At 43.2% G+C, this 14,047-nt stretch overlaps 1 protein-coding gene across 1 annotated transcript in view; it reads left to right on the forward strand.

Moving 5' to 3' along the window:
- The window catches only part of LOC146809134 (uncharacterized), a 277,381-nt gene that overhangs the window by 173,687 nt on the left and 89,647 nt on the right, over positions 1–14,047 (forward strand). Inside the window, exon 19 of the mRNA XM_085615949.1 lies at positions 8,185–9,408. Within this exon, the coding sequence (XP_085472075.1) occupies positions 8,185–9,408 (1,224 nt within the window). The remainder of the gene's footprint in view (positions 1–8,184; positions 9,409–14,047) is intronic.

A 14,047-nucleotide genomic window follows, 5' to 3' on the forward strand; every position in this document is an offset into this window, starting at 1 on the left:
TGTGTGAGGGCATTAAGATCTGAAATACAGATCTCCCCCCGAGACCACAAAACAGTAGGCAGTTAGTGATCCTTATCACCTCGGCCTTAAGAGAGGAACTGTTTTCTTTTGATGAATCAAGTACACTCCTAGGAGCATAGGAATAGGACCTCTTTAAATAACCAGCTCTCTCGTCCCCCCCTTGATTATACGCTCAATCTTAACTCAGACAAGAACAAAGCCCTCATCATGGGCTCCACACCCTCCGCCTGGAAGGACACCTGGTGGCCCGCAGTGCTCATAACCCTACCCACACCCACAGACCATGCACAAAACCTCTGTATCATCCTTGTCTCCTTGCTCTCAATGAACCACAAAATCAACGCTGTTTCATCCTCTTGCTTCCACACTCTTGTTCACCGCAGCTTCAAAACCAGCTGATGGGGCTGACGTGCAGCGGACGCGCACAGCGGGTGCACCGCCGACGCTCAGTATAGGATAGCACAGGTAGCGCCGGGAAGCAGGATACACTGACGGCCCTGCGCTTGGGGGATCTCTTGGTATCCTCATTTCGAAAGAACCTGCCTAATTTTTAAAACCATTCTTAATTTCTGATGCATGTTGAGCTAATGTGTTTTAAACGTCTGGGGGCATAATTGAATTGTTTTACTCACATGCAGCATGCCGATCACCTCCCCCCGGTCCACTGCAGCTATAGTGTGCTGATTGAGTGGAGGGAGCATGGGTATACGGTTACGGTTTCACGAGAATTACTCACTTCCAGCTGCACAATTCACGCCGCCATTTTTAGACATGCTCTAGTCTTGCTCACTGACTCGCCCACCGCAGCTTGAAAACCAGCTGATGGGGCCGACACGCAGCGGGCGCGCACAGCGGGCGCACCGGCGGCGCGCCAATGGCAAGCCCGTCTGCGCCCGCCCAGAACCCCTGTCCCCTCGCCGATCTATACTGCAGAAATGCTACGGACCCTTGCCACGAGTAAGCACGCCTTAGAGGGAAATGTACACGCGACGCTGCGGGCTGAAAACTTACTGAGGACTGAGGCCATGCCCAGGCCATCTCATTCGATGTTTCAGGAAAATGTCAGTGCCCCTAGAGCATGGGGTCTAAAGGTAGCTGTTTTAAATACTCGCTCTTTACAAAAGCACAATCTTGAGGTCTTCTCTCTGTTACAAGAGGGTAATATAGACATTTTGGCACTTACGGAAACATGGTTAGGGGACAGGTCAGCCCCAGACCTCATTGCAGCACTCCCAACAGATTTTGATGCCTTCTGGCAATATAGACCAGGGGACACTAGAGGGGGTGGGTGGGGGTAAAAATCTCCTTCAAATCATCCTGCATTGTACTTATGGTAGTCTATCGGCCTCCGAGGACCACCCCTAGCTTTAACAAGCTTTTTCTGGAACTTACTACTGATTTATGTTCCAGATATAAACGTCTTCTAGTAGTGGGGGATTTTAACTATTATTGGGATAAGACACAGAGAGAGTCAGCAGCGGGTCTATTTGAGACCGCCATGCTCTCAAGGGACCTTCAGCAATTGGTCAACAGTCCTACCCATGTAAAGGGCCACACTCTTGATCTTATCTGGACCTCACAGCCTTCGGCAGTGATAACAGATATTAGCCCCTGTGCCTGGTCCGATCATTCGCTGCTTAGATGCTGGGTCCAGAGTGATAGCCAATTATCACAGCCCCCGCCTCTATGGAGAAAGGACAGAATTTGGAAAAATATTGAGGCAGATTACTTAACAGCTACCCTACACTCCATTCCGCCCCCTAGAACAGAAATAAGCAATCTGGACCAGGAAAGTGAATTCTTACTGATCCATCTACAGCAAGATATAGATATAGTGGCACCAGAACGGAAAGAAAAAGTCAGAGATAAAGGAAAAGGGGCCCCATAGTTCAATGAACTGTTAAGGGAGAAAAAACAACATCTCCGCCAAGCTGAAATGCGGTGGCGAAAAAGCTATGAGCCAGCAGAGCTAAATGCCTGTAAGACCCTTCTTTCCGTCTACAAATCAGCCATCTTAGCAAGGAAAGCGGAGTATTACGAGAGAAGGATTGCTCTGGCAGAGAACAAACAGAAAGAGACTTTCGCTATTCTTAAAGAATTGAGTCAGAAAACAGAGAAGAAATCCGCAATTGCATCTCTGGACTGTGATGTCTTTCAGGATTTCTTCCTTCAGAAAGTTAAGGATATCATCTCGGAAATTGCTAGAACACCCACCGATCCCAGTTCCCTCCATCAGACCTACCCCTCTCCCTGCTCTAGCAGTCAGCTTTCTAATTTCCCTGAGATCGACTCAATCACCCTAGCATCATTAGCTAATCACACCAAATCAGGCTCCCAGGTGGACCCCTGTCCTCCAAGGATCTTTCAAATGGCCCTGCCAGGGCTAGAGAAGCAGATCCTGGAATTACTTAACATCACTTTAGTTATGGGTCATCTATCAACAAACTTTAAAGAAGCCAGGGTCACCCTCCTGTTGAAAAAAACGGGTGCAGATTCCCTGACTCTAAATAACTATAGACCCATCTCTCAGCTCCCCTTTCTAGCCAAGATGTTGGAACAGCACGTATTAAAGATACTTTCGAAGTATTTGGAGAACCACCAGCTACTCCAAGCTAGACAGGCGGACTTCAGAGCCCATCATAGCACAGAGCTAGTGATGTTGGCTGTTCTGGACGAGCTCAGAGTTATGGCTGATGATAAACAGCCGAGTGCCCTGATTTTATTAGATCTGTCAGCGGCATTCGATACGGTCAGCCATAACATACTACATAACCGTCTCACCAATCTGGGTATCAGCGGGCAAGCACATCAATGGCTAAAGTCATTTCTGTCTGACCACATTCAGAGAGTTCAGCTGGGTAAGCAGGTATCTGATCTGGGCTCCCTGACCTGTGGGGTACCCCAGGGCTCTGCATTATCTCCACTTCTTTTTAATATCTATCTGCAACCCCTTGTGGAGACTCTGACTCATATGGACTGTCAGGTTTTTAATTACGCCGATGATACTCAACTTCTTATCCGGCTGAACAATTCCTACCCGGCCCAGGAGTCGGCCAAAAAGTTGCTCAGGTTCACTGTAAACTGGATGACGGCCAATTCATTAAAAATAAATCCAGATAAGACCGAAGTGCTTATCATTCCAACAAGGAATAGCCCCTGGTGTGATCCCTTCTGGCCTCCAGAACTAGGTGTAGTCCCGGTGGTAAAAAGCCTTTGGCTGAAAATTGACTCTGAACTATCTATGTCTTGCCAGGTTACCACGGTTGTGGGAACCTGTACTGGCTTACTCAGGCAGCTACGGAAACTTGCTCCTCTTTTGTCAACATCCTCACTACAATCAATTGTCTCCGCCACTGACATCTCCAGGCTGGAATACGGGAATGCCCTTTACATTTGCCTCCCTCAGAAGCTTATTGGGAGATTGCAGGTGGTGCAGAACGATGCGGCCAGGCTTATTTTTAGACTTCCTAGAAAGACACACGCTCTCCCTCTGTTACATAAACTACATTGGCTCCCTATCAAACAGAGAGCACAGTTCAAGGGTCTATGTATTGCCCACAAGGCAATCTACGGTCAGGCACCCAAGTATATAAAAGATCGCCTAAAGAAATATGTTCCTGGCCGGACTCTGCAATCTTCTGAGACATGCAGGTTAGCTCCCCCCAGGTACATCTCTAAATCCAAAGGGGGTAGAGCGTTCCCTGTTCTTCTCCCGCAGATCTGGAATGATCTGCTGGAGTACCTATGCAGGGAACCGGCTCTGCTCGTCTTTAGGAAGCGCTTAAAAACCTTCCTATTTAGAGAGGCGTTAACCACCGCGTAATCTTCTGCCTCCACCGCTGCTATCCTATTTCTGCACTCGTGACTTGCTCACTGTTCTCTAGAAGTGCTTAGAGACCTGTAGGTGATTTGCACTATATAAAAGTCATATAACATAACATAACTCTACGCCTGCTTCCATTCACTCCTCCTGCTTCATAAGACCTTCAAGTGGAGTCCCACCACGTCCAGGAAAACAGTCACCCATGCCCACGTCAGCAGCAGTTTCTACTACGGCAAAGCACTCTATGCCAGCACCACCCAGAAACTCCTAAAGAAATTGCAGAACATCCAGAACACCTCTGCCAGACTCATCCTGAACATCCAACGCCAAAGCCACATCACCGGCCACCTGAGAGACCTTCACTCGCTACCTATCAACAAATGAATTTCCTTCTAGCTCCTCATGCACGCCTACAAAGCCATCCACAATGCCGGACCTGCATATCTCAACCACCGCCTCTGCTCTTACACTCTCACCAGACATATTCGCTCCACCCAACTGGCTCTGGCTACCATCCCACAGGTACGCAAGACCACGGCTGGAGGAAGATCCTTCTCCTAACTCGCTGCAAAGACCTGGAACTTCTTGCCTCTGTCCCTCAAGCAATCACCATCACTGCCGCAATTCAGGAAGGATCCCCCCTTCCCTCAGCGCCTTGAGACCCTTATGGGTGAGTAGTTGTGCTTTATAAGAAACCTGATTGATTAATTGATAGTTTTGTAGAATTAAAACAATGGCCTCAAATGGGCCCTTAGCAAGCTAAAGTATTTGGGAATATGGTTAACCCAAAACCTCAAAGAATCCATGGACCTTAACGAAAAAAAGACACTTGACAAAATTAAAGACAGCTTCGACAAGTGGTCCACCAGATTCATTCCTTGGTGGGGAAGAATAGAATCCATCAAAACGATGATCACTTCCCTTATTAATTTTTAATTGGCATGTCCCCCATATACCTTTCTGATACCTTTATTGCAAAAATAGATGCAATACTCACTGAGTTCATATGGTGTTTCAAAAACCCAGAGTTACTCTAAAGAAACTAAGGCTTCCCCAAAAACTTGGGAGGCTAAACCTACCAGACTACAGGAGATACCACAACGCTTTCCTGGCAAAACAGGAAAGCCATTGGTTTCTGCCTACAGTTAACATCTCCCACTTCTGGCTCACCATTGAAAAAGAACTCGCTAAACCACTATCCCTTGCATCCCTTATAACTATCAAGAAAATTAAAATTGACCATTTTGCAAACATTCTCTCGAGTACAGGCCCTACGCAAAATAGACAACAGACTTTCCTGACAAAATGCGATACTCACACTTAGCCTCCCTACGGCACAACGAAAACCTGAAATTAGAATGAAGAATGTTATTTATAGAGAAATGGGCACAAAAAGACATACTCTTGGTAGGAGATCTCCGTACCCCCTAAGAACCCATACCCTTCTCACAACTCAAAGCTCAGTTCAATCTCAATGATCTAGACTTCTTCCTCTTCCTAAAAATTAAATTACTTATAGCTAAACATACATCACCAAGCTCACCCAACCTACCTAATACTCTAAAATCCTACAGCAAAGGCAGATGCCTAGCATCCAAACTATACTCTCTCCTTTCCCCCACTAAATCATCGCTAGCCAACCAATCCAAGATAAATGGGAATCCCTAATTTCCAACTCAAATTACACCCAGGAGGACATGCCAAAGTGGCCATTCATGCGGTAGAGCCTTACTACTAACAAGATAACCCCATCACTTGCACAATGTCGATACAGGATTGCCAATATGGCCCACTGAACTCCAGCCAAACTTTGAAAACTGGGATTTTGGACCTCTGACGGAGCTGCAAAAAGGATGCAGGAGACTTTAAGCACATGCTTTTGGTGTGTTCCTCCACTAAAAGGTTCTATCTAGACTTCAGCAGTACCATATCACAAATCCTCCACATAAATGGACTCCTAGCCTAGCGGCCGTTACACTATGTATACCCCCCTCTCCCGACATAAAACATGCGCGAAACAAAAATGAACCAACTCTATGAGACATATTGGTTACTTCAGGCCGAAAAGTTATCCTCTCTGAATGGAAACACTCATCCAAACTCTCCTCCAATACCTGATGAGAATGGGTTTAATTTACCAGAGCTGCAATTAATGCACTAAAACATATCTTAAGACTCCACAACTGAAAATTGGAAAAATCTGGATCAGATTAGATAGCTATGTATCAAACTTATCTCCACAACAGCACTAATGATTATTCCCATCCACACCTGGTTGCCCCCGCACCCTTTTAACCTTCCCTCACCTTTGCATCCCCCTCTCACCACCTACTCACCCACTCTTCTCCACACACTCCCTCCACTATAACTCCTACTCTGCTCTCCTGTCCTTTTCCTGTCGTTCTTCTCCTCTCTCTTTTCTCTTCTTTTTTCTCACTTTTCTTTCTCTCTCGCTCTACACCCACCTATACACAAACAATCACCCCCCCCATCATACAAACATTAGACAACCTCATTCTCATTTTTATACACAGTTAAACTTACATCTCCCCCTGCAACTATATAAAACTCATAAATTATGGGATATCATGTGTTTTTCTTGTTGGTACCATCCATCCTGTAGTTTGCTTTATCTGCACTTCCTTAACTGTATCTTCCTATATGTATAACATTCTAATAAAACTTTTCTGAAATTCAAAAAACCCGACAATGATGTCACTTAGAATCAATGTGCCATCTTGGAATAGTTCAGCATGATACATTATATACAATGCCATTCCAAGAGGGCTACTCAGGAAACATCACAGTGGATGTCGTTTTGGAAAGGCAATGCGCATTATGTACGCTTGTACTACTGAACAACAGGGTGTATTACAGCCTTGGCTAGAACAGAAATTAACTTCTATATTACAGACAAATGTCTTGCTTCACTACTACTATTTTATGCCCACAGGTTGACTGAAAATGTCCCGCAATAAAATGCAAAATCATACTTTACTAAACATAAGAATTTATTTAACTTCTTAATTTCATCCCAGTTTAAGCTAATTCCCAAATTCAAATACAGATAATGCAGTGGGAACTCAGTAATACTTTCACAAATCCTCAAATATAAGTCTGAAGCCCAACCTCTTAAATAATACATTTTAGCACACATATAAAATTTATTTTCAAACACTTCGCAGAGACTAATTGATCGTAATGAGATGATGAATTAAAAAAACTTGTCCAAAAAAGCCCAAAACTACACAATCATTTGCTTAGTGTTGAAAATTTCCTGGATGCATGAATATTTTGACATCAACTTCAGAGAAACTCAGGTGATAAAAAGAAAAAAGTTCTACAGCTGTCACTCAATGGCATACATTTCGCTGCATATAAAAACTATACATCGGTAAAGAAATATATTAAGTGTTTACAGAAAACAAAAAAATATGTCAAAATACATAGCATATATCGTGTCTTATTCATTGCAGAATCACCCTCTGTTGCCAAGCACTCGGAATGATAAAATTTAGTACTTAGGAAAATAAAAGGAACTAAAAAGAGTTGGCATGTACTAGAATGTTTGAAAGAGTTAATAATATTGTCTAGCATGACCTTGATATGAACAACATTTCTGGCATATTATACTCTAATAGCTTGGAGAATTTTTTCACTCATGAATAGAGTTCCAAAGAAAAGTTACTCTAGATTAAATACAAACTCAATTTAAGCCGCAAATATAAAAATACATAATGTGAAGTAAAACCAATTAAGCATTGCAGCTAGTGGCCATCTTGAAATGGCATGGTGCATATTGTATTGTTGTTTTATAGCTTAAAACAACCCAATTTAAAACACTGTCCTTGCCATCTTGAAATGGTAAAAGAATAATATTCTTTGTACCACTGTAGTACTCAACAACATGGTGTATTACAACTTTGACATGAACAGAAATTCACTTCTATATTGCAGACTAATATCTTGGTGGACTGCTACTATTTCAAGTCCACAGGTCGAATGAAAAGGTCCTGCAATACAATGCAAAATCATTCTGTGCTAAACATAAAAACATGAGATGGAAAAAATAAACTTAGGGGCTAGAATGCACTTATTGGAAAAAGCCAAGACATATTTGCTATGGATCGTACCAGTCTTTAGTCAGATAGTGAGAAAAATAAATATGGACTCAATTGCTGCCCTGTGTCATTAGAGATGGCCGAGATTTAACCAAGCATTCTGTCCATCATTTAATTGTTTTTCAGAGTGATTTGCCAGGTAGATCAGACATACATCTATTTTACAATATTAACAATAGAGAGGGATATGGCAGTGATGATGTGATCTTTTTGTTCTAGGTGAAAAGCCATCAGCACCTGCGGGAGAGGACTTTGTTATTCCCACCCCAAAAATCTGTGATGAGAAGATTCCTGTGAAGTTTGAGTTCCAAGTCACGGCCCAAGAGCCAACAACTGTCACCATCATCTATGAACCAGCCAAGATAAAGAAAGTAGTGACCCTCGAAAAGGGGCAGACGACCATCATTACAATCGATTTTCCTCCTGGGCAGCTACCGAAACATACAGGGGCTGCTCCATTCATTATTACATCAGAGAGTCCAATATCACTCATACTTGTCATTTACATAGGCTCCCGTGTTGAGACCATTGAACCTGTCCCTTTGCAAAAACAGGGTGTTGAGTATTATGTACTGACACCTTCTGGGAAATCGGACCATGATAACAAAGAATTTTCAATTTCCAATTTCCAAAAACCAAACAATGTTGAATTCTACCCAACTGGAACTGTGGTTTTCCAAGGACAAACTTACAAACCGGGAAGGAAAATCACTGCCTCCCTCAAGCCTTTTGAGGTAATCCACATAGAAAGCAAAGACAATTTGTCAGGCACCAGAATCGTAGCCACAAAACCCATTTCAGTATTCAGTGGCTATAGTAGTCCTGAGAAAGTCAGACCATCCTACCAAGTCTCTACTCCACTGCATCCAGTCACCCAATGGGGGAAAGAATTCTTCTTCCCTTCATTGGCAAGTTCGGGACATACTGACATGGTGTTTGTTGTTGCGTCACAGCCTACTAATATACAGTATCAAGTAGGAGACCACAAGCAGAGCTTAAGCTTAAAGGCTGGGCAGGTAATCGAGATTGAAATACCAGAATTCACCACTGTCTCCATCACGGCCAATCAACCTGTCCAGGTGACATATTACAGCACACCAGGGAAAATTGGGAACAGGTTATTTGACACCTACTTGCTCAACATTCCACACACTGAGGAATATGCCCCCAAGTTTAAAATTACAAGTACCCCCAATTTTGAAAACAATCGGGCAATCCTCATAGTAAAAACATCAGCAGTACCTCTAATTACCTTCGATGGAAAATCACTTTCTAATATTGAGTGGAAACCAATCCCTGGAACTGGGTACTCCATAGCAATATATGATTTCGGCAACGAGCCATCCACCCACATTGTGGAGGCACCTGGTGTGCCCTTTGGACTAGTGATTATCCGTTATCCAAAGCAGCCTTCTATTGAAAACCCAGAAGGACTCAATGGTGGTAAATACATTTTTTATATTATGCTTTTTTCTGTATTTTATGATATGTCTAGTTTACCAAGTAGTACTCTAACCACTTAGCCTGGAATGTAATTTTAGAAAAGCAATAGTCGAACAAGTTGTGCTGATTGTTTAAGTGTTTCTAAGGTAATGTCCATCACAGCACTAAATAGCGAACATTCAGCCAAAAAACTAGTACCAATGTGAAATCCGCACAGTGCCACTGCTAGGTACGGCCAGATAGGTTTTACCTAACATGCTAGGGCATTCTTTTTGGGTAGATGGGATTAACCCCTTCAGCGCGGCGCGGATTACCGCGCTGTGCTGAAGGTTCCGTGCGCGGGCGGGGCCATGACGGAGCGGTTCCGTCATGCGCACAGCGCGACCGACGCGCATGACGGAACCGCTCCGTCATACGCATCAAAGGGGTTAAATCAGTGCTGATAAAATACCAAATTTGTTTTTGGATACAAAGATTTGGTCCTCTGATGTACAAAGCAAAGAGTATTAGAGACTTCCATGAGAAAGATGGGATGTGCCTAAGTCATTTAGACATGAAAACTAGAGCTATATCCGTTTCTTATATAACATGTTCTAAGTACTGCACTGGAATTTCTCAAATAATGATGATAACCCCCGCCCACATCCAGTGGCATACTACATCATCAGGTTCCTCTTAACCACCACTGTACTTCTTTGCATGGGTGGTTCCTGTATTAATTGAAGGGTCCCTAAATGAAACATGTAAAATTGTAAACTGAGCTTGAATGGTAACTTAATAGCCGTATGTTACAGTTCTCAATTCCTCCATCTATGGGGTAAATGTGTGGGATGTATAGTCAGAAATGTGTAGGGGTGGATCTAGATTATGTTATTTTATTCTTACCTCTCTTTCACATGCTTTAAAACTCATAGCCACTGTAGACCAGATTAGGAGTCCTTCTGATGTCATCGTCACTGTGCTTCAGCCCTATTTAGTGCCCACCCTGCCTTATCAGCATTTATCAAGAAAGATCCATTGTTTGTTGGCTTCCTAACTTGAGCCTTAGTGATCCTAAGTTTGGTGTTGATTGTAAGCACAACATTAAACAGTGGATGCTCCTTATTCTTAGTGGTGTATGTTTACTGGATAGTATATCTAACCTTTAATAGCTGGTAACAGGTTATTGTGGCACTGATTAACATAGTTGATCTAGGACCTTTCGGAATAATGATATTGCCAGTAATTGTGCCTATTGTTATGCATTATTCCACCATTTCCAGTCATCCTGTAAGTCATTATAAACTGGATGCCACAATTATGAACTGTGTGTTCACTCACGTCAAGTGAAAAAAACAAATGTAAATAGAACCAATACACATCCCACATTCCAGTGCCACTAGACATCTTGCAGAGAAAAGCTTTGTATGTATGTATATGTAAGTGATGCTGCCACAGTAAAAACCCAGCCAAAAGGCAGCAGAGGCCTGTACAGGCTCAAAGAAAATCTCTGAATCATTTTGTGGTAGGAGATGCAGCTGGTTTGTTGACTATTGAAGAATTGTGACTTAGCACTTTTCAAAGAGCAGCATTGAAATGATCCTGATGGATACAAAGATGTTGGTCCAGATCCTGGTACATAGATGGAAAAGGCCTGCTGCTGTTCTTTTTTTTCTTTTTTACACCTTTTGGTCTAGTGCTGATACTGTCTTGGCTGCTGGTATACCGAGAACCATCAGAGATGGTGAGCATATCTGCAACATAACCAGGTTTGTGAGTTGTGATGGCTTTTTAGATTATGCAGATGGTTTTGAAGATAGTGTAGGCTGGCAAAGAGAGTCTACCATTCCATCAAGATGGTGGAGACACAATCATATTTCTTCAGGCCCTGGATCAGATATGTAGCAGTATGTAGGATATCATTACGGGGTGACGGGGTGGAGTTTCGAAAGCCATGAAGCAGGGTATCACCACCATCCAGAGACAAGAGTATGACGGACTGAACTGCAGTCGTTTTAAGAAAATGTTTCACTTTCTTTAGAAAAGAGACCTGTTACCATGCTGTTTTAATTTTTTTGGCAATGTGTTCCTTGAGGATGAAGTTGGTGTCCAGGGTGAATCCAAGTCACTTGCCATTCGCTGAGAGTTGCAGTTTGAATCCATCAATCTTCATTTCATTAGGCCAATTTGTAATGTTTTTAGTTTGTTGTTCTTCTGTATGCAAGTATGTATATGGTATTGCTATAATGTGAACCTAGCAAAAATTAATGGATCATTGCACATGGTCAAAGACAAGCATAAAGTGCATGAGTAATAGGAGAGGAAGCTGGGCTGTAGACACACAGGGCCCGATTCACAAAAATAATCTGAGACAAAATCCTAACTTTACGACTTTCGGTATTCACAAAAGGCATTTAGGAGTAGTAAAGTTAGGATTTTGTCTTAAATTTGTCTTAAGTTTGTCTTAAATCTGTCTTAAGTCTTTCTTAAGTTTGTCTTAAGTTTGTCATAAGTATGTCTTAAGTTTGTCATAAGTCTGTCTTAACTACTCCTAAATGCCTTTTGTGAATACCGAAAGTCGTAAAGTTAGGATTATGTCTCAGATTACTTTTGTGAATCAGGCCCACAATGCATTATACTGCCGTGTTTTTCTATGAGGTGAGTCTTCAACTCTTTCCTAAACTGGAGCAACGTTGGGTCAGACCTGATAGATACAGGGATGTTGTTTGAGATCCTGGGCACATAGATTGAAATGTTCTTGGCAGTTAACAGAAATTCTGTCTTGGTTGTGTTGAGTTTAAAGTAGGTGCTAGACATACAGGTCTGGGTGATGTGCACACAGTGTACGAGGAGACTTTGAAGTAGAGTGGTGTATCATTACCATATTGGTAAATCTTGCTGCTGTTATCTGTAAATAGAGCACCAAGTGGCTCCATATAATGGATGAAGATGGCACAACATAGTATACAGATATGTGAACACCCGTTACACATTTGCCACACAGTCTTCACATTTACCAATCCACAATACACCTGGAAAATCATGACTTATTTGCTGTTGCCAGACGTGATATATAACTGTTGAAGAGGGAGGGGCTGACTGAGGATCCTTGGGATGCTCCACAGATGACTTCTTTGGATTCAGAGATGAATAGGGAAAGGCAGACTTTTTGTAATCTTCCAGTCAGGAGAGAGGGGATCTATCTGAGAGTGGCTCCTTGGATTCCTATGTTGTGCAACCTTGTGATGAGTGTGTAGTAGGAGACAATATCGAAGGCTGCCGAGAGGTCTGGGAGGATCAGAGCCATAGTCTCTCTTCTGTTGAGTAGAGCTTGATTATGAATGCTAACTCCGATAAGGGCTGTCTCAGTGCTATGGTTGCTGCAGAATCCGGATCTGGAGGAGTCAAAAATGAGGTTCCATTCCAGATGAGAGGAGAGTTGTTTGTTGAGGTACTTTTCTAATACTTTGGCCAGGAGCAGGGGATATCGTCAGTAGTCAGTAGTTGTTGAGTTTACTGGGGTCTGCCAATAGTTTCTTTAGCAGGGTGTTGACTTGGGCTTCCAGTCCTTGCGAAAGGTGGCGGAGGCAATTGAGGTGATGAACAAGGTGGTGAGTACTTTGCTGATTCTGGTTTCACCTAGTTTGAAGATGAGGTGAGGACATGGTCTGGTTGGGAGCCCTGAGTGGACCGTGTTCATGATGGAAGCATTGTCCAATGGGGAGAACTAGCTCCATTTTGTTTGTTGGATGTCTGTGGTGGTAGCAGAGTTGCTCTGTTGTTTGAAGAAGTTGTTGATCTTGGGCTGGGATATTTTACGTATCTGAAGATGTTGGTGATCTTGTTGTGGAACAGGTTTGCAAGGTTGTCGCAGAGTTCCTGTAAAGGGATAATGTTTATGTTGCAGCTGAGGGGTTGGAGAATTCTTTGATTATATTGAAGATTTCTAGGGTGTTATTACAGCTTTGTTCGATGTGTGAGGTTAAAGTCTTTGTCTTTGATTCTCTCAGCTGTCTGCGGTAGAGATTGAGAGCTTTCTTGAAGGCGGTCTTGTTAGGTGTGTCCTTGCCGGCTCGCCATTTCCTGTCCAGTTTCTTACAGTGTCACCTAGCGGTTCTGAGGTCTTTAGTGTAACAGCAAGCCTGCTTGGAGGACATTCTGTGGGTGTTGTTGCCAATGAGAGCGACACTGATCGTGCAGTTGGTGATCCAGTTGCTATAGTTGCTGATGTTCTGGCCAAGATTGTTGGAGGAGCTTGGGTGGGTGGTGTTGAGATCATTCATGCATGTGTCCTTTAACGCTTTTCTGCAGCTGGGGTGGGGGCCATTAGGCAGACTGGGGTGGAGGTCTGTGAGCTGGTGATGTTGAAGTAGATGATGGAGTGGTCAGTTCAGGTGAGTTCCATGGTGTAGCTATACCTGATGTGGTTGCTGGAGGTAAATATGGTGTCTAGCATGTGATCTGGGGTGTGCATCCGGTCTTGCACGAGTTGGGTGAGTCCACTGTTGTTCCTGCTGTCGAGCAGTTTGTAGTGTTGATTTAATTGTGGTCATTGAGATGGAAGTTGAGGTCAACGGGGAAGATGTAGTTGTTGGACTCTAGGGTGAAGGAGGCGATGAAGTTGGAATTGAAATTGGCAAAGGCTGACCTAGGGCTTAGA

This window comes from Triturus cristatus, chromosome 7 (genome assembly GCF_964204655.1).
Source record: "Triturus cristatus chromosome 7, aTriCri1.1, whole genome shotgun sequence".
Lineage (NCBI taxonomy): Eukaryota > Metazoa > Chordata > Amphibia > Caudata > Salamandridae > Triturus > Triturus cristatus.